The 21,210-nt window shown below is 39.0% G+C and overlaps 1 protein-coding gene across 2 annotated transcripts; it reads left to right on the top strand.

The window, feature by feature from the left end:
- The first annotated feature begins 777 nt into the window (after nucleotides 1–777).
- lrrcc1 (leucine rich repeat and coiled-coil centrosomal protein 1) lies at nucleotides 778–20,324 on the top strand. Of its 2 annotated transcripts, XM_037788662.1 has the most exons (19): nucleotides 779–1,255; nucleotides 1,837–2,042; nucleotides 2,176–2,241; nucleotides 2,351–2,518; nucleotides 4,656–4,822; nucleotides 5,898–6,089; nucleotides 6,276–6,475; nucleotides 8,092–8,266; nucleotides 9,703–9,851; nucleotides 10,797–11,001; nucleotides 12,513–12,652; nucleotides 13,119–13,320; nucleotides 13,929–14,114; nucleotides 14,673–14,847; nucleotides 15,989–16,152; nucleotides 16,373–16,581; nucleotides 17,351–17,488; nucleotides 19,263–19,398; nucleotides 20,041–20,323. In XM_037788662.1, the coding sequence occupies exons 1-19, from the start codon at nucleotides 1,212–1,214 to the stop codon at nucleotides 20,149–20,151; spliced, it is 3,033 nt and encodes a 1,010-aa protein (XP_037644590.1). In that variant the 5' UTR covers nucleotides 779–1,211; the 3' UTR covers nucleotides 20,152–20,323. The 2 variants fall into 2 exon arrangements, with proteins under 2 accessions (XP_037644591.1, XP_037644590.1); XM_037788663.1 differs by lacking the exon at nucleotides 5,898–6,089 and having other exon boundaries at nucleotides 778–1,255; nucleotides 20,041–20,324.
- Nucleotides 20,325–21,210: the final 886 nt, after the last annotated feature.

Below are 21,210 nucleotides of genomic sequence, written 5' to 3' on the forward strand. Positions count from 1 at the left end.
TTATTAATGCAATTGTCTTTTATTAATTTATTCTTGTATTTATTTATACATTTATTCATGCAATTTTCTTTTCTTTTTTCTTTCTTTCTTTATTCGTTTCAGCAGCATCAGCACCAAAATTAACGTGAGGATAGGATGCTCAGTTACCACCTGGTAGAGCAGGCGCCCCATGTACAGTACCAAGGTTTGTCATAGTGGTTCGGATCCTCTGTCAAATCAAGGTAAACACAGCCAAAAAGAAAAGAATACACGGATCAACAAGAATATAAAATAACTGTTAATTTTATATGTCGTGTTTAATTATCAACCTTTATTTATTTATTACAATATTTATTAATTTATTTCCATATATATTTCAGCATTTATTTATTTTTGTATATTTATTTTTCCGTTTATTTATTTCTGTATTTATTTGTTTATTCTTGTATTTATTTATACATTTATTTATGTAATTTTCTTTTATTTAATTATTCATTTTTTCTTGTATTTATTTATACATTTATTTATGTACTTTTCTTTTATTTATTTATTCATTTTTTCTTGTATTTATTTATACATTTATTTATGCAATTTTCTTTTCTTTTTTCTCCTCTGTCAAATCAAGGTAAACACAGCCAAAAACAAAAGAATACACAGATCAACATGAATAGAAAATAAAATAACTGTTAATTTTATATGTCCTGTTTAATTACCAACTTTTTATTTATTTATTTATTACAATGATTTATTAATTTATTTCCACAGGCCTTTCAGATTCCCCGGATGTTACCGTTAACTACGTCATGTAAACCGGAAGTGCGATGCCAGAAGCGGCTATTTCAACTCGACAGAAGAAGAAAGGCTCAAAACAACAACAACAACACGTGTTTTAACCAACTCAAGTGCTCCTTTGGGCTGTTAGGAAATACAACACAACACTTGTTGGCGGTTCCAGCTTTTTGTAACTGTGCTTTTGTAAACAGTTTGCCTCCTAAACTCGACCGCTAGTGAACTTTTGCTAGGCTGCTAGCTTAACTTAGCTAACTAACTAGCTACAGATGTTCGAGATGTGTTGGCGAGTTGTCTGCACATTCAGCCTAATATGACAGCAGTTTTATCCGCTTGCAGACTAGATGCTTCACAGTTACATAGTCAGAAACAGTAGTAAGGTGGTAAATGACGGTTAACGCTGGCTGCATGCCGTCGTTAAGGCCGTCGTTAAGGCCGTCGCTATGGGAGACAAGGAGCTGAGTCTCATCGACCAGAACATAACAAGGTAACGTTAACTAACTAATCACAGCTATTCTCTTTCTGTCTTCTTTCAGCTTTGTTCAGTATTATACTGAAAACTTGTGTCCTGAAGTGTAGTAAACGTTGAAATCATTCCTTCTTAAATTATTAGTTAGTAAAAGTGCAGAAGTATTATCAGCAACATTTACTTAAAATACAGAAAGTAGCTTCCAGTTACCCATCATGCAGCAGAATGGCTCCTATCTGTCATACTTTAATATGTTAGTTATATTATTGGATTATTATTATTATTAATAATTAATACAGTAATGTGTAAACAGCATTTTAACCTAACTGACTAAGCTAATTTTAACGTTATCTGTTTTATATACTGTTGGGTATTTTAATCAATAGCAATGCATCACCTTTTATATGACCATCACATGTTTGTGTGTAAAATCTAAGTATAGGTTTAAACTAGTATAAAAAATGAAGCGAAATACTAACTATTAGCATTTCAAAACTTCAATTTAATTGAGTAACCATACTAGGTCGGGGAATGAAACAAAAGTTTTTTTTTTTCTTCCATGGTGAATCTGTTGTTTCACTTTGTTGCTCTCTGTCTAGTTTGCTAGATGTCCCCCTGAGTCCCACTGTAACATCACTCAATCTGCACTGCAATCACATCCCAGGGATCGAGGGCCTGACCTCAGCGTGGCACCTGCGGCACTTAGACCTTTCCTCCAATTGTATTTCTAAGATTGAGGGTCTAAGTTCCCTCACTTACCTCAGGACTTTAAATTTATCCTGCAACTTGATCACTAAGGTTGAAGGTGAGTCATTTGTCAACGTTTTACTCTGACGATAAATGTTTCAGCTATGTGGGTGTTCTCCAAGTAATAATTCTTCATTACCGACTGAGCTGTGAAATCACTCAGTTGTTAATGTCCCCTCCCTTTACATCAGGACTGAACGGCCTCGTGAACCTAACGAGATTAAACTTGTCCTACAATCAGATAAACAACCTCACTGGTGAGTTGAACACCAACTGAACAAACTTTTCTTCTTCTACACTCAAATAAAAACACCAACAAGTGATTGACGTGTCAATGCTATTGATTCTTAATGTCCTCATCGTTAGGCTTGTTGTATCTTCACGGCACGGGATACAAGCTGAAGCACCTCAGTCTCCATAGCAACCACCTGGACAACATCGATCACCTCCTGCAGTGCCTGCTGGGATTGCAGAGTTTAAGAGAGATCACTTTGAGCCAGGATGGCAGAGACAACGCTGTGTGTAGGTCACCAGGTAAGACATGAAAAGGACTGTTATATTACCTGGGAATATTGGCCTTTCAGAGATATACTCTATCAGTATCAAAAAGACAAGAGTGAAAGTTTATGCTCACCCTACTTTACTTAAAATGTAACTTCCGGAAAATGGTCTCAATGGAATTGTAGTCTCTTTTTTTTTGGAGGGCAAGAAACTGCTAACTAACAAGGTGGAAAATTACTTCAGGGACACACAGTCAATGATGAAAATGGTAAAAGAAATAACTATAGTTCTTCCTATTATAATATAATATATATATATATATAATATATATTAATATATATATATATATATATTATATATATATATTAATATATATATACCATTTGTTATAAATATTTGACAAATTTTAAAGAAAATATGAAGAAGTAATTCATGGGGACAGAAATATTGCTGCATAACAGGAATGATCCACATGTTAGCTGATATGCAAAAAAAACAATCTCAACATGGTTCAGTTAGAAGAGGTTAAATTATAATTTCTAGTGCAGAGACTGTTTAGAGTGTCACATTCATCTATATACTATGACTATAAATTAATATAAATTAAAATGAATCTAAATGAATCCAGTCTTAATTTTCTAAGGCAGGCTGAAAACCCACCTTTTTAGACTGCACCTCAACACCCTAGCACTTTTCTTTCTTTCTTTTTAATTTAGAAAAGGCAATATCACAGAGTGTACAAGTACGTAAGAACAAAGGGAGCTTACATTTCTACTATTACCATCAAGAAGAGAAAAGGAACATAATACTTAAGTGATAGTCATACAAAGTCTGCTTGCACTGGGGTTATAAATTTGATCCATTTATACAAAATTTGATAGAATTTGCCTTTTTGGATCCTCAAAGAATAAGTCAACCGTTCCATTTGATGTATTTTACTCACCCCCATTTCTGAAAATAAAATAAAAAAACAGCACTGAACAAGCTTGTAGTTGTTTGTTTGGGAGGGATATATTTCCAATTTTTGAAGACATTTAGTTCTGAACAAAAACATCTGCCAAAAGAATGTAATAGCTTAAGATTAACATTGCATAAAACCATACCTAATAATTGGGAGTGTGAATCTTTCGGTATTTCAGTCGATTTCGATCCTTGGGGTCACAATTCCATTCAAAATCGATTCTCGGTTCAATACATAGGGATGCTAATTTAATCATCATCTCCTCCAGTCCACTGTGCGCTAATAAATTCGACGACGTTCTGATTCAACTTTATGGTCCTTTAGTCGGCTTTATATTGTGCTATTCTGTCCACCACATTTCTATCAATGAGGTCAGACTAAACATTAAAAACACCTCTCAATTCAACAGCACCACAAACCATAGCCTCCAGAATCAACTCTCTCTGAAACAGTTTGAACACTATAACCATCATGAAGGTAGAATTTATAGAGAGGTGTAACGAATAAACTGACAACTGTGTATATAGGAAAGATTTTAGATGTTGCACATTTAAAAAGTGTAATAACAGACATCATCAGTATGTGCTATATATCGTCTCTCTCTGTTGTTTTTGATGCATCTGTCACTAATCCAGAGAATAATTGTTAGATTTTGAAGAATCACTGACTCATAACTCTCCCCTTCTATTGTCTGTAATTAAAGCACAGTGGTAGTCAAATTGACAGCTACTGATAGTAATGACTGGTATATGTGTATTTATCTTATCATAATTGGATTGACTGCAGTTATATGAATATAAAAATCTTTCCAGTGTTTTCTTTAAGTGATGCTGTGCACCTATTATTATCCATACCTTCCAGTTCATGATTAATTCACAGCAGTAGCTGTTGAAAGCACATGTTTAAATCCACGAGGGCACACTTAAAGCATTCTTGCAACCTTCGCTGTCAATATGCAAAGGTACACTTATAGTGTTCAGTTCTCATTAAGTGAGCCGCATCAATAGTGCACATATGAGGATGGCACATGCAGAGGAGAGGTAATTCATTTAGATATAGATTATTTGATTTTGTGCAACATAATACCTGATGTTTTAGCCAAGCCATATACCACTAATGTAACAATACTGGATAATGGTGTTCGTGGATGGTGTCACAGCATTAGCCTGGTCAGGTTTTTCTAATGTATGTGTGTCTGTCTTGTTGCAGGTTACAGGGAGATTGTTATGCAGTCGTTGCCACAGATTTCTGCTCTGGATGGTCTGGACCGCCTGGGAAACCCATCACATCTAGGTCTGGGGAGTCCCTGTGATATACCCGGGCTGGAGGACTATGTGGACCTCCTGCTGTCCTCAGATACTAGTCACAATGAAGCGGTAATTTTAGATGCCATATCTCCATTGTTAACCTAATATTTATACCATTATATATAGGTGATAATGTACAGCGAACCAGTCATTATTGTGAAATTAAACTTGATTTCGCAATAATGACCAGCTCCCTGTACATTATCCCACTTATTACATAGCGACTTACTTAAGAAATCAATAATTTGACACAAAGTATTGATTAAAAAAATATTTGATTTGATTTTAAAAATATTTTATTGATTTTAAAATCATTGTATTGCTTCCGCTAAAAAAATGGTCCTCTTGCTGTGTACGGAGATCAGAACTGTGTCCATAGCAGCGGTCTGCTATAAAGAAATAACTGAACGTATAATGTCATAATTGACAAGAGACACCTGGCCAACATGGCACATATAAGTGTCAACACACAGTAACAGAAGAACACTCACAATTAATTTACAACGTTCATATGTAGCACAATAGAATAAGACATGAGAGGAATGCAAGATAGAAGATTTACTTTAAAACAATACAGTACCGCTTTTGAATACTTAAGAAGCTTCCTTATGCAAAAATATTCAAATATCAACATTTTGCATTGAGATGACCTCAGATAGGTAACTAAAGAAATTTGGATGTGACATTTTGTATCCATATTTGATTTTAATTACACATCTGTATATTCGTATTTGGAGAATTCATACAAACATGCAGGAAAAAGTGTGATTTTTCTACTGCAGAGCCTGTCCTCTCACTTTCCCAAAATACTAACAGAAAAGGTTGCATCACTGAAAGCGTTTGGAAGAATTAATTGGGACCACTTTGCTGTGATGGTGCTGGTCATTGAACCACTGCGTCACCCTGTAGCCTAAGTAATTCTTGTAAATATCAGATTCCCAGTGGTCACTGAATTGCTGGTATATTAGTGGATTTATACCAGAATAGTGAAAGGTAGGGAGTGTGGTCTCTCACCAATAAGTTGTTTACACATTCACTGCACCAGATGGCAAAATCCATCTGTTTTTCTCTTTAGCATAACGAGCTCCAGTGTAACACAGCAAAATGAGAAAAAAAAAAAAGCTAATTTCAGTTTCCATTGCAGGTTAGAGAAGAAGTCACTCTCGCCACACCCCGCATCGATGAGTTGTTGACCCAGTTTCGTCAGCGGATTGCCTCCGAAGCAGTCCCAGATTCAGTTGCGCAGGTTCGCTCTACTGTGGCCAATCCAGCAGACCCAGTTAATGAACAACGCATCAGGAAACTGGAGCACCAGGTGTCCCAGCTCATCCAGAAGGTGCTTATTAAACACTGCTGAAAGCCATTAAGTCAATGATGAAGAAGTATTTGTGAGAGTAGGTGAAGAGATAAACATATTGATGGATTATATTTAGATAAAAACTAAGGATGCATCTATTCTGAATCAAATTATATATATTTTTTCCTGTCACATGTTCTGAGTATTTCTGCAATGTGTACCCAGGCCCCTGTCGATGACAATCCCAGTGGCTCTACTCATTCTGTGGCGACGGTACGGAAAGCCAAGAGGGACATCGACCGCACGTCAGAGAGCGAGTGTGACAGTGGGAAGGAAAACAGGAGGCGCAGCAGGATCCCCAAACATCGTAACAGCATAACATCAAGGAAGACCTCCAAGGAGACCAAAGCCCGGAGATCAGACAGGTGATTCTGTACCTGCATTTCTCTGCACAACATTTGCAAGCTGTTTCAGTTCAGTTTCACTACTCTGTAATGAAAATAATTTGTTTTGCCGTCATGTTTACGCGTGTTCTCTCTGATTTTGTTATCGTAGCTAACTCCACCCACACAAAGCCCAAAATTCCTCCAAACTCAATGTTAATCAAAACTGTTTGAAGACATTTTAAGCTCTACTGGACACTAAAACAAAATCAGGGAGTGTACCTTTGAGTAAAGACAATCCAATTCATACACACGTTGCTGACACAGAAGTGTTTATGATGGTGTAATTGATAGGGCTGTCCCGAATACCATTTTTTCCTCCGGAGTTTCGATAGCCATCAACAGTGAACAATCAAAGCTTCGGGGACTCAACCTGCTGCGCGTGGGGGACCGCTGTAACTGTAGAAGCGATTTAATCTCTCGGTTAGTTGGCAGCACAGACTCATGTCATTAGAGCTGCACAATTCTTCTGTCATACACTCACAGGCTTCCCCCACACATGTTTTTTGAGCAAAATTGTGTCATGATGAGTCCACAAGCGTTGTTTTTACACCTCATGTGGACGGCGTACACACACACACACACCTTTGTTCACGCTCAGCATCTCCTCTCCTCACCCCTTTGTGTGTTTGAGAGCACACGTACCTCAAAGTCACGCTGCGAGGCCCTCTCCCCCTAAACACCGACGTTTTGAGCCTGCTGTCTCCGCACACTGCCTCTCCGGCAGCTGCAAGCCTGTGCATAATGCAGCCTGCGGCGGCTTCCTCTCAGTCCTTTCGGCCGAGCCTCGCATGGGTTGCACTCCGACATCAGCGATGAGGGCTCTGGCTTGGTTCGTCTCCATGATGGACGGCATAACGCTGTAGCATGTGTCTTTAGGTTTAATTAAAGGCATTAATTTTCAAGGATTCTGTTATTCTACAGTATTGTTGCTTGAATTTTTTAATTTGTTATTTAAAAAGGTTTGGTGTGTTTTATGCATGTTAGTAATCACGAGAGGATTAAATAATCATATTACAAAAAACGATTATCCGAATCCAAAAATTGAAAACCCCAACGAAAGAATAACCAAATAGTCGAATAATTGGGAGCAGCCACAGTCTAAGTCTGTATTCAAAACAATCAAAACAAAACATGCAGCAATGAATATTTCCATTTTGGTCAGCATGCATCAACCTAATATCAGCAGGTATCTTGATGAGGAAGGAAATCCTTTTTTACCTCTCAGCTGGAAAGCGGTGATACATTTTCTTCTATGAGCGATGTGGTAAACTTTCCTCCTCTCTGTTAGAAATTACGACTGTCATCTCAGTCCCATGATTAACGACCGCGCTTCTGTGGTCTACCCCCTCATCTTGCTTCATCAGCCACTGATGACACGTGTTCAGGATTCAGTAATTTAACTTAAGTAAGCTCCCTACTGTCCTCATCAAAGGCAAGGTGAAATATTAGCTCCAAATTCAATTCAAAGTTGTTCAAACTTTACCTGCCTATGAAAGTTGTCTGCTTTGACCTTTATCCAGCCAGACTTTGGCTTGAAGGATGTTTATAATCAATTTTACAGCTTGTTCAATACCTGTGATTTGCTTTATGTGCAGCGATCAGGAGAATCATAAACAGAGGAGTTCAAAGTGTGCTGAGGGCCCCAGGAGGAAGGCTGGCGGCTCAGGGGGCACAGCCTCAGCGGGGCCAATAAGGAGAGGACCTGTGGGAGCTGCTAAGACCTCAGGCGATGTGAAAAGCAAATGCACTGAGGAGGAGGAAACCTACAGGGTACGGCATGGATAGGTCACCTGCAGTCTGAACAGCAGCTTCTATTTTTATTGAATGAATGCAATATGGAAAAGGTTATGTTTACGTACAAGAGGAGAGTAGACAGCCTCAGGGTGTCTGGACTCATATCTCTGCGAAAGCATACTTTTGTTTGTGTTTATTTTTATTTTACAAAACAACATTCACTTACAGGAACAGAATAATGGATACCCACAGAACAAAGATAATAACAAAATAACAACATCAATATTTTTCATTCGACTTTTTGCCCTTTCTGAGAAAACTCAAGTCAATAACCAAACTATGTCCCTGTCAAGTCAAGTCAAATTTATTTGTATAGCCAATTCCATACAATGTAAGCTATAAATATGAACAAAATAAAATAGGACATGAATACGTATTTAGATACATATATAAATCAGGGCTGTCAGAGTTAACGCGTTAACGCAACTTGTGATTTATAGGTTGTAGCGGGCTCAGAGAGTGAAGATACTGGTATCATATAAAACCAGAAAACCTAAGAAATCCATTGGTACCAACCATGTCATACTAGCTTGTCGCGAAGGAGGTTGAATAACGCTCCAAAATTGTGCTAAATCTTGGTGAGGAAAAACTTGCATGGCCATTTTCAAAGGGGTCCCTTGACCTCTGACCTCAAGGTATGCAAATGAAAATGGTTTCTATGGGTACCCACGAGTCTCCCCTTTAGAGACACGCCCACTTTATGATAATCACATGCAGTTTGGGGGCAAGTCATAGTCAAGTCAGCACACTGACACACTGACAGCTGTTGTTGCCTGTTGGGCTGCAGTTTGCCTTATTATGAGTTTAGCATTTTTTTTTTTATGCTAAATGCAGTACCTGTGAGGGTTTCTGGACAATATTTGTCATTGTTTTGTGTTTCATATCTCCAAAATGCAATTTAGTTTGGAGTTTAAATTGGACCTCATGAGAACAGAAATTATAGACATGATACTACAGTGTTTGTAACTTGAGGGTCACTGGAAGGCTTGGATAGAAATAGATAAAAATGAAGGTACCTGTGAGGGTTTCTGGACAATATTTGTCATTATTTTGTGTTGTTAATTGATTTCCAATAATAAACATATACATACATTTGCATAAAGCAGCATATTTGCCCACTCCCACGTTGATAAGAGTATTAAATACTTGACAAATCTCCCTTTGAAGTAGATTTTGAACAGATAAACAATGTGTGATTAAATATTTTAATCGATTGACAGTCCTATTTTAAATACATGCAGTAGTACTCTCCAAGACATGTAAGCAGACTTTGCTGTATAAAATCAGTGGATGTCTCCTTTATTCCTATCAATATTCTTTATAAGAACTTACTGATACTTTTTACAAAACCCTTCAAAAACAATCAGAGTTGTTTGATTGTTCGTCTCTTAGTGTTTGTGTTTTTGTGTCAGACTATTGTGGAGGAGCGTGACCAGGAGAGGGAGAGGCGTTGGAAGGCTGAGCAGGCTGTGAGGAAACTAACAGAGGATCTAAAGTGCATGCAGACAAAAGTCAGCGAGGAAAAAGACCTGCAGAGCATGGCCCTGCACACCACCGACAGGTTAGAGGAAAACTGGCTTAACACACAGATTCACACGTTTGCACACAAACTTCCACATGAATCGGTTCCGTAGCTCTAAAGCAGATATCATGATGAAGAGGGATAATTGAACTTGTCCTCTGTGGATTTGAGTTGTCAACTGCCTAATGGATTCTCATCTATTTCAGCCCTCTTCATCTTTTGTATTGGCTCTCCTGAGACCAGGGCGCGCTGCCTGTCTCATTGTTGAACAATGAGTAACCATCCCACCATTAAAAATCCTCACTGTCATTGTCCTATAGCCTCTCATGGAATCAAGCACACGTTTTGGCTCCCATTACTCCAAAACCTTAAAGTATGCCTGCGATAATAAAGCTACTTAGTATAAAGATCATTAACCTAGGCACTGCATATTCCGATATGTGAGACCATTTGGCTGTGATAGAGTGAGGTATAACTGTTTTGTGCACTGTTCTTGCTTGCATCACACCCGGCTTGGATAAATCTGCATTATGGTTGTAATTAGAAGCCTGGTGACGAGCATATGTCCGCTGTATTGCATGAATCAATCTTAACTGTCACTTCGTAATGACACTGAACACGGCTGCTACTGTTGACTCCCTCGCTCATCAGGAGACAGATTACAGTGAAATGACTCATTGTGGCTAATTTAAAGAGGGAGCGGCTGTAGGTGGTCGTACAGTTTTCGTAGGTTGTACTTTGTTCCCTGAATTCTCCAAGCTCCAAACAATTCCCATTTTCTCTCCCTTAAGATAAGATTTGACTATGTCAGATTTCTTCAATTTCACAGGCTATCACATTTTTAACAGCGGGCGATAAAACACAGGGGACGATCAAGGGCATCACAGAATTGGTAGTGGTTGCCGATATCAATTTCCAAACACAGTAGAAATTCCGGGTGTTACAGTACTCCTGCTGCTCTTATCATGTTTTCTCTCCATACAGGCTGAAAGAAATGTTGCTGAAGGAGCGATCGGGGCGCTCTGAACTGCAGACTCGTGTTGAGGAGCTGGAGGGGAGGCGTCAGTCCCTAACCCAGCAGCTGGAACAGGCCCGCAGCAGTGAGGAACAACACAAGACTGCACTGCGCAGACTGGAGGAAGGCATCTCCCATGGAGAGGCACTCAGGGCTCGCCAGCAGGCTGAGGAGGTACAGTAGTTGCTTTATCCGAGAACTCTTGTATCACCAAAAAATAGTGTACATTCAGTCAGGAAGTCAGAGAAAGTTTATTTTGAGTCATCCAAAAATATCATGCTGTTTCTGTTACCTACCACTGAACATTTAAACCCTACGAGACCCACAATAGAACCGTTTTTGTCTTTTTTAGGGGGGGAAAGAGGGTCTTTAGGGCGAGCTAGCAGGTCAACAGTAGATGTCACATAGAAGTGGTGTACATCATCTGAAAGCTGGGAACCTGAAGATTAATTTGAGGTGCTGTGTGTCAAGTTGTTCTAGTCATAAATCAGAAATACACATGAATGAATGAATTATTTATTTAATTATTTAAAATAAACTGTAAAAATGTATAAGCTCTATTATGTATCATAAGTTGTTGCAGCACTTTTTGGGTTGATACCATTTGTTATACCGATTTGGTGCTAAATTTAACCTTTTTTTTTCACTCGATAATTGATAAAAATTATCAATAATCCCTCCACAATACCACATTAAGTCACCAAGACCTTGAGGAACACCATAGAAAAAGCCATGCTGGGATTTGGTATCAAACACTTTTGACTTTTTCTGCAAGAATAGCATTTCTCTGCGATTGGATGGCGAGCACTTCTGTTCTGGAAACTGCTCAGAAACCCCCTTTTTGTTAATCTACCTAGGAAAACCATCCATCCTCTGAATGCCATACAGTAGGTCTCTGTAGGTCTGTAGTTTGTGGCTGTAAAGTTTCATGAGGCTGTTATTATCCTAGAGGTCACCACAGGTCATTATATACAGTGAGGTCAAGTTAAAAAATAAAAATGGTCTCAATACAATGAAATGGTTACTATGGTGACTAACATCATCACACATGAATACAATTGAGCTCATTGGATCCACAAGATTCTCAGCTTTACAGTTACAGTTTACCAATTTATGTAATTCCAAGACTGTTTAGGGACCCCAGTATGCAGAAATATTCAAATACAACATTTTTAGAATAAGTGAAAATAACACATTCATACTGCATTCAAAAAACTGCATGCTTTGCCCCAAACTGCATATAATTATCATAAAGTGGGCATGTCGGTAAAGGGGAGACTCGTGGGTACCCATAGAACCCATTTTCATTCACATATCTTGAGTTCAGAGCTCAAGCGACCCTTTTGAAAATAACCATGCCAGTTTTTCCATTAAAATTTAGGAGCGTTATTTAGCCTCCTTCCCAACAAGCTAGCATGACATGGTTGGTACCAATGGATTCCTTAGGTTTTATAGTTTCATATCAGCTTTACTCTAGTCTAAAACTGAACCTGCTACAGCCTCTGAAAGACAGTAAAGTCGGTCTCAGAGAGTTAACTCCGTATGTCACTGTAATTTCTGATTAAACCAGCTTAGTAGTTCAGTGAATAAATGCAGCCAGCTGAAAGGATTCATCAGAGAGGGCTCATTCCGCTCTGACAGTATGTGATAAAACACGGTATAAAATGTGTGCTGACCTTCCTCAGATGAAGCGGCACCAGGAGCTGGAGAACAAGGCCGCAGCTCTGAGGAGAGAGTCGGACATCCAGAGAGCCTCAGTGCGTCAGCACAAAGACAAACTGCAGCAGCTGCATGAACTGCTGGCATCCAGGGAACAAGAACACAGGTACACCTGGAGAGTTTTATTCTGGATCACTGGAAGAAGTGTTGCTTCATTTCAACGTTATCCCCTTTTTAAAGGCTGAAAATCTATTTTCTCAACTTCTTCCTACAAGAGCATGGGTGCATCACTTTCTGCCAAAGTAGTTTTGGTTATTTCACATGAAAGGTTTCTGTATTTGTGTTTTTGTCTTTGCTCTTCTGACCGGTTTGAAGTGGGCTCAGTTGGAAAACAGTGATACGCATATTTCTGTGCAAAATTTTGTGACATTAGTAACATTTATCATTTAAACTCTTAATTGGAACCCGTTCCAATTTGTTGAGTCTTCAACTTACTGCATTTATTTTTAATCTTTTTAAATGTATTTTAAATATACAGCTGGAATTTCGTGTTATGAGCCACAAATTACCATTTGCAGGCTCTCCTGTTTGTGTTGAGACCTCAAACCGCCCTTGTTTGTGTTGATTTACAGAAAACAGCTGGATTTGCGGTTGCAGCCTGGCGGGGCAGATTTCCGAGAGGCAGTGGCGAGAGAAGTTGCATCAGTGGAACAGAGACACGGCCACAGGGGGGTGGAGCTGCAAGAGAAACTGGCAGAGGGCAAGACACAGTACGCTGCTCTGGAGGACGAGTTCCGCATGGCGCTAACCATCGAGGCTGCCCGCTTCTCTGAGGTCTGCTAAATGATGAACGCACGCCATACAGATGGCCTTTAATCACTGTAGTGTTGTCCTGAATTTCACTCTTCATTCTCTGTCCAGTCCAGCTGATCAATTATTACTGTGTCCAGTAAAAAGTGAAATGATTGACCTGGAATTGACCCCAATCTAGATGGGTTTTTTTTCAGCTGGATGGTGAAAGCTGAGATTGAATTAGGGTCGTCTGACTCTGGACAAGTAGCCTGTGATTGCCACAGGAAGAAAGCTGTACAAAGGGATTGGATTTGAATCAATCTTCTCGTAATGGTCACAGATTCCATTCATTCATTCAGCACAAAATGTAATCTAGTCTTGATTGCTACCGCCTGCGCAATTTTCTACTTTAAGCCTCGAACCTTTGACCTTTGTAAAAGTCTGAATCAGATACAGATTGCCATCAAACGCTCTCTCATGGAAACCTTTAAAAAAAATAGCTTTCCTTAAATCCGTAACTCTGAAACCTTTTGTCAGAGTGTGACATTGATTGATAAAATTGTAGAGTCAGGTAATGCTCGAACAAAAGTGCGTCACTCATTTCAGCTCTCATTCACATTCGCTTCCACATCCTTGCTCTGCTTCTGTAGGTAAAGGAGGCTTGTGATCAGATGACTGCAGAGCTGTCGCGGCTCAAGGCAACCCTCGACCAGTCCCAGCAGAGGGAGAAGAAATCGGGTTCCCTGGTGCAGGAGCTCACCGCCATGGTCAAAGAACAGAAGAACCGAATCACTGATCTCATCAAGGCCAAGAGAGATGCTGTCACTGATCTGAAGGTACAACAATAAAGTAAAAGAGAGAGATCTGATTAAATTATTAAGAATAAATTGTCAGATTAGATTAGAAAAATCACATTACATGTAAGCAGTGTTGGACAAGCTACTTGGAAAGTGTAGTGAGCTAAGCTACCAGTTACTCTACATTAAATGAAGCTTCACTACACTGAAACTACCTCCCCAGACTAAGCTACAGCAAGATGGCAAAAGTAGTTCTCTCTCTCTCTTTCTTCTTCTTGAATTGAATTGATCTTTAGCAGTTTTATTTCAGACCACAGCAAAATTGATTGATTGATTTTGAAAACAGCTTTGCTACCACCACGCTTCTGAGAAATGTAGTTAAACTAGCGCCGCTACTTCCCAACACTGTATATAAGATACAATAGAGATGACCAGTTCTGGGCATTAGTCATCGCCTTCTCAAAATTGTTCAGCCTGAGCCTTCAGGTGGCATCATGAATACTGAATGGTCCAGCTGCCTTCCCATCTGTCAGCCATGACAGATGGCCGTTGATCATTAATACTCTCTTTCTCTCTATGTGTCTGTCACTCTGCCAGAGCCGTCTGCATTCCTTGGAAGCAGAGGTGGAGCAGGACCGGCGTCTCAGCCTGCAGCTTGAGCTGCTCAAGAAAGACAAGGGGCGACTGTTGTCTCAGCTCACAGCTCAGGAGTCGGTGATCGACGGCCTCAGGGCAGAGAGGAGGATCTGGGGCCAGGAGCTCGCTCAGCAAGGTGGGAGACAGCCAGAAGGGCTCATGTTGTCCACTTTGAATGAGTCATTTAGTACATGGTGCACTTTGACAACTACTTTTAGTTGTTTATTATCAGACACTAGTACAGGTCTTCCCTTGAGTCCATGGGCAGAGTGAGTCACTCACTTTAGAGTCAGTATGAAGGAGACATTCGCTGTTTGGTTTAATACTGTTTGGCGGGGGAGTCAGACATACAGCCTGAGGGCCAGAACCGGCCCGCAAAAGGGTTCAATCCAGCCCACTGGATGACTTTGCAAAGTTTTAAAATTTCAAAGAATTCATTAATACCAATTTTTGAATGAAATGCACTGTTATTCCTATTTGTCCACCGGGGGTGGCGCTGTCCTAGTAAGAGTAGCAGGCCCTACGCTAGATACGCCATTATAGATACCTTGTGCTTACGTACAGACTACGTGACACAACAAAAAGGAGAGAAGTGGACAGAGTGTTGGGTTTGCTAATATAAATGTCCCAGTTCCTATTTCTTCACAGAGGTAAATGGGAAGCCAGTGTGCTTGGTGTGTTCACAGCACCTTTCAATGATCAAGGAATATAATATTCGGCGCCACTATCAGACTCATTATGGTGGAAAATACAAGAACTTGCAAAGACAACTGAGAACGGAGAAGATCAGTGAGACATCTCAGGCTGTTCATTGTCTGTTTTGTAAACGGATTGTTCATTAATTGTGAAAGTTTTCACTTGTTTACACTAAAAGAAAGGGATAAATGCAGAGGTGTTGTCATTTATAGGTTATTGTGGAATGGTTTTACTGGTACCGACCCACTTGACATCAACTTGGGCTGTATGTGGCCCATGAACAAAAATTACCTTGACACCCCTGCTGTATGAGCTGATGTTTTATTTCATCCGTATCAAGTAAAGCCTGTCATCTAGTGGTTATTTGGGAGAAACACACTCAGTAGACAGTAGACTGTCTATAGAAAAAAAACACAGAAAAATGCTTTGTATAAGGCATTAAAATGCACTAAAACAAGAAAAATAAAATAAATGAAAAATCAAGTAGATAAAAATAGACAAGAGAATAACAGATGTTAAAGTAGTACAGTTTCATGAGAGACAAGATCCAATTTACAATTTTCTGTCTTTCTCTTTACAAGGAGTGTCCTTGGCTCAGGATCGTGGACGCCTGGAGGCCAGGGTAGAGGTGCTGGGCGCTGAGCTGGAGACTCAGAAAAAACAGAACGAGAGAGACTACGACGCTCTAAAAATCAAAACCAAAATCATTGATGACCAGACAGAGACCATCCGCAAACTCAAAGAGGTAGTGGGATACTTTGATTATTGAAATCAGTGTGTTGTTCTAAAAGCAATACAAACAAAAGAGTACATCACAACAGAACCTGCCACTACTTCAACGTCCATATTTGTGCATTTTACCACAAGCATTGTATGTGAGTAGTTTATGTGTGTTTATGTCTTTTCCTGTTTTTAATCTTACACTGAAGCCATTTCTCTTTCTCCCCTGCCTTCCTGCTGTCCAGGCCCTGCAGGAGCGCGACGATCAGATCCGTAGGCTGCGTGAGGAGGCGGTCCAGGCCCAGAAGAGGTTCCAGCAGCAACAGGAGGAGGAAACGGCTCGGCAGGCTGAGCTGACGGAGCGGCTGGAGCACCTGAGCCTGCGCAAGGAGGAGCTGAAACAGCAGCTGGAGGACAAGGAGGCAGAGCTGGAGGACATCAAACGAGTTTACAGGCAAGCGTCCCATCACAAACACACACAGACACACAAGATAAACAGAGTATACACACACATAGACATGCAAGAAAAAAAGCATTTGGAAGTATTACTTTGAACAGTAGTTCCCAACCTTTTTCCTCAAGGGACCCTTTTCTATCATGGATATTTCATATTACATTCAATGCATAACAATAACAGCACAGAACAACTGATAAACTGTACAATTAATCCAAATAGTGAACGCAACAGCTGCAGGAAGTTTGTGTAAAATTAGCAATTTGTATGATTTCCTTTGAATATCGCATCAGAGATGATTTTTTTCTGTTATTTTTAGGAACTTTTAATACAATTCTCTGGTTGTATTATGTATCTTTTTTCAATTTTTAGTAAATACTTACTTGATAATATTTACTTACTTATGAGGAGCATACTCCTAAGGAACATACTTAGTTCAGTGTCAGACTTTAAAAATAACAATTTAATTTAGTTTTCTTCAGAGAAATGAATGAAATGCTGAGATATAGGCCAACTGTATATATTTTTTTATATTTTTAAAGTTGTCCTACACTCTTTAAAATCAAGAAGGCCTCGCGTCCCCCGTGAAACTTTGGCGACCTCTAGTGGGGGTCGAGACCCCCAGGTTATCAACCAGTGGTTTAGAGTACAGACCTCTACAGCTCATTGCCTGAGACAGTTCCCCCAAACATCTTCCTGATCAAATCCATTTCTTCACATCATTATGTTGCGTTTTGTTCTATTTCTCCATATCTATTTTTTCTACCAGTGATTCCAGTAAGAAGTGGCAGGAGAAGGCAGACCTGCTCACTCGGCTAGAGAACCAGGTGAAGCGCATGAAGGAGAACTTTGACTCCAAGGAACGCCTGCTGCTGGAAGAAAGAGATAAAGCAACAGAAGCACACAAGTATGATACAACATCACATGAGAGCAAAAATGTGTCTTTAAAATTCTTCACAGCCCTTATAACCAAATGTGATGGGTTTTGTAGCTGTATTTGCTTGTTTTAAATTAAATGATCAGTCTAATCTCCAATGGCACAGCCACGGACACTGAATTGGACACTGAATGAATTTTAAGTCATAGCTTTACTAAAACGAGTTTCTATTACTAAACAAAACAACTCACCACTATCCATCTGCAGCCATTCTATATTTCTACTGGTGGATGTTGGCAACCCTACCCACACATTCAGCAGGAAAAAAGTTATGAGCAGTTGTTGCGTTCGGCTGGGACCGTGAGGCTTCATAGAAATCTGCCGGGGCCAGTAGAAAACGGAGCAGCAGCTCTTGCTGCATTCACTTGCACTCGCACATCAGAGTTTCGCTCTTGTGAATTTCCGACCAGCCACAACTTTTCATATACACCGACCAGCCATAACATTAAGACCACTGACAGGTGAAGTGAATAACATTAATTATCTCGTTACAATGGTACCTGGCAGTGGGGGGGATATATTAGAGAGCAAGTGAACATTTTGAACATTGACCTTTGTGTTGGAAGCAGAAAAAATGGACAAGCGTAAGGATGTGAGCGACTTTGACGATTGCCAAATTGTGATGGCTAGATGACTGGGTCAGAGCATCTCCAAAACTGCAGCTCTTTTGGGATGTTCCCGGTTTGCAGTGGTCAGGACCTACCAAAAGTGGTCCAAGGAAGGAAAACCGGTGAACGGCAATAGGGTCAGACCCAAGGCTCCAATAGAAGAGATACTGTAGTTGAAATTGCTGAAAAAATTAATGCTGGTTCCGATAGAAAGGTGTCAGAACACACAGTGCATAGCAGTTTGTTGCGTACGGGGCTGCTTAGCCGCAAACCGGTCAGGGTGCCCATGCTGTTCTAATGTTATGGCTGATCGATATATATGCAGTATACTAAGCTGGGGTGGCTCTATTAGTGTTAAAACTAGGACTGTCAATCGATTCAAATATTTAATTGCATGATTGTCCATGATTAATCGCGATTAATTGCACATTTTTTATCTGTTCAAAATGTACCTTAAAGGGAGATTTGTCAAGTATTTAATACTCTTATCAACACGGGAGTGGGCAAATATGCTGCTTTATGCAAATGTATATTTATTTTTAGAAATCAATTAAAAACACAAAACAATGACAAATATTGTCCAGAAACTATAAACCATAAAATCAGTCACAAGAAAGAAGAAAAAACTTCATCCTGTGTTCTTCATCCTGTATTTCCATATATACCAGAATATGCTCACATTATTGTCCCCCCTGCTGGGGACAAGTAAGGACAGCTCTAATCCTGGAGGAGAGGGAAGTAATTTCCTACATCAAGAAAGCTGATAAAATGCTTTTCATCCAAAGCCTTAACAGTATTTCTCACTGACATTTTTTGGGGTAGTAAGGACTATTTGTTAAATATCCATCTCTCCCAAACCCAAAAGCTAGAGAACTCTGAAGTCTCATAATTTTAAAAAACATATTACATTATGAAGTCTGGGGTCAAATCGTGATCAGGGTGTATTAGTACCCTTGAGACAGAAACCGGTGAGTGGCGTCATGTTAAATAAAATATGAGTTCATGTTTATGTCAGTGCTTCTCTCCTGTGGTCGCCCCCCCCTATAAAATGCATATTGTACCCATGGCAGTGAGGACAACATCCTCCAAGTGCCTTATGTAACATTATGTATTACTTGTTGTTGTCTGTCATACAGAGCTGCAGTAGAGAAGTTACGCTGTGTGGACGATGCATTTCGTCGACAGCTAGAGTCTGGCCAGGCCGTCCATCAAGCTGAGCTGCTTCGGCTAGCGAATGAGAAGCAGAAACAGATTGAACAAGCCAATCAGAAGGTAAAATATACACACAAAGATAGTTTTCCTCAAAGTTGGAAGGCAAAAAGAACAGATGCTTTGTGCCAGTTTGTTCATATGTGACAAAATCCAAGTCTAGCCCTCAACTCTAACATGGACAAGGATGAATTAGTGTGTTGTGGTAGATATAGTGAAGTGTTCTAATACTAATAGTTTAACTGTTTAATATTGTATTGTGATTTTCGAGTGTTTTACCTCATTCACCATGCTCAAAAGAAGGAGTTTTGAAAGTGTTTACAAATGAATACATGCCTCTATTGCTAACCAATTAATTGTGAATAATGGGAAAATGTTACATTTTGGATGTTGATTAGTCGACAAAACGAGTTTGGTAGAGAACAGCTTTATTTTGGACACAGCAGACCATTGTCTTCCAGCTGTCCTTTATAAAGTTGAGAAAAAAAAATAAACCAAGGCATTTAGAAAATGATGAATGTAGGGAAGTAGCACAAACCTATGATGCAGACGTGACAATGTCATGAGTAAAACTGTGGTTTCAACAAGTTAATCATGTCCATTTTGATTCTTTGCATTTCACCCACCAAGACTTTGAAAGTCTCTAAAAAGTTCTTAATATTGAACTATAAAAAAGCTGTATATGTGTTTGTGTGTCTTCTTCAGGTATTTGAAGTGGAGGAGGAGATGCGTCAGCTCCTGGAGGAGACGGAAACTACCAAGAGAATCATGGAAGAGAAAATGAAACGTCTCACAAGTGTACTTAAAGACTTTTAACAAATAAAATATGACGTCTTTGCAGCTACGGCAACATATGCATTTAAACACTAGAGGATCATTTTATTTTGTTACATGAATGATTTACTAGTTATTTTTTAAAATATTTTTAAATTATTGTTGTATTTTAGTATATCATGATTTATATAATAAATTCTCTCTTAAGCATATTTTTGTCTTTTCTTTAAATTATACATAAACTTGTGTTAACACAACATCAAGATGGGAACACAGGGTTTGATGGGAAATAATAACAATAAAAATGTATTTATATAGCATATTTCATCTAAAAATATGCAATACAATGTGTTTTCATATTGTGTCACACATGAAACATGAAAAAAAAAGATTCAAGAAAGACATATTTTTTATTTATATTTTCATTTATGAAGAAACTAAATTGTGAGCACAGAGAATGGACAGATTTATCTCAGTTTAAATTGTATTTTAATTACAGAAATGTCTACAATGAATCTACAAAGAAGAATCTTATCTTCAACAATCAAACAAGCATAGAGTATGGAGGACCACAAGAGTCAGAGAAATAGTAAAGCATTTAATTGATTAATAACTAATTGTAATTGTATTAATATTTAATTTGTAAATTATTTGTATAATTCTTCTTTTTATCGCCCATTTAAATGTCAAATAATTAATTACTTTGTAATTTAGTCCATTTATTCATAGATTAATATAGAGTTGTAAACAAATTTATGAATGCCTATTTTTATTGTACCATTAGTTATTAATCAATTTAATGCTTTATTACTATTTCTGTGACTCTTGTGGTCCTCCATATCGAGGAGATATAGTATATGACTAAATCTTCAGCGACAGGCTGCTCCATCCAAAGTGTGTGAAGGAGCGCTATCGCAGGTCCTTCCTTCCTGCAACTGTCCGACTCCACAACCAGCACTGCTCCCAGTAGACCACTTACACTTACACACCATAAACAATGACAATAACCTGATATTTTCAGGTGGAATTTCATTTCATTCTCACTGTGCAGTATAATTTTTCACTTGTGCAATTTTGTTAAAGGGACTGTTTGTAACTTTC

The sequence above is a fragment of the Sebastes umbrosus genome, chromosome 12, assembly GCF_015220745.1.
Source record: "Sebastes umbrosus isolate fSebUmb1 chromosome 12, fSebUmb1.pri, whole genome shotgun sequence".
Taxonomy (NCBI): Eukaryota; Metazoa; Chordata; class Actinopteri; order Perciformes; family Sebastidae; genus Sebastes; species Sebastes umbrosus.

Bases quoted from the DNA above. Each gene is read 5' to 3' on its own strand.
- lrrcc1 (XM_037788662.1), top strand. From the start codon at position 1,212: ATGGGAGACAAGGAGCTGAGTCTCATCGACCAGAACATAACAAG. The intron at 6,476-8,091 runs GTGATTCTGTAC...CTTTATGTGCAG, and splicing joins AAAGCCCGGAGATCAGACAG to CGATCAGGAGAATCATAAAC. The intron at 17,489-19,262 runs GTATGATACAAC...TCTGTCATACAG, and splicing joins AAAGCAACAGAAGCACACAA to AGCTGCAGTAGAGAAGTTAC.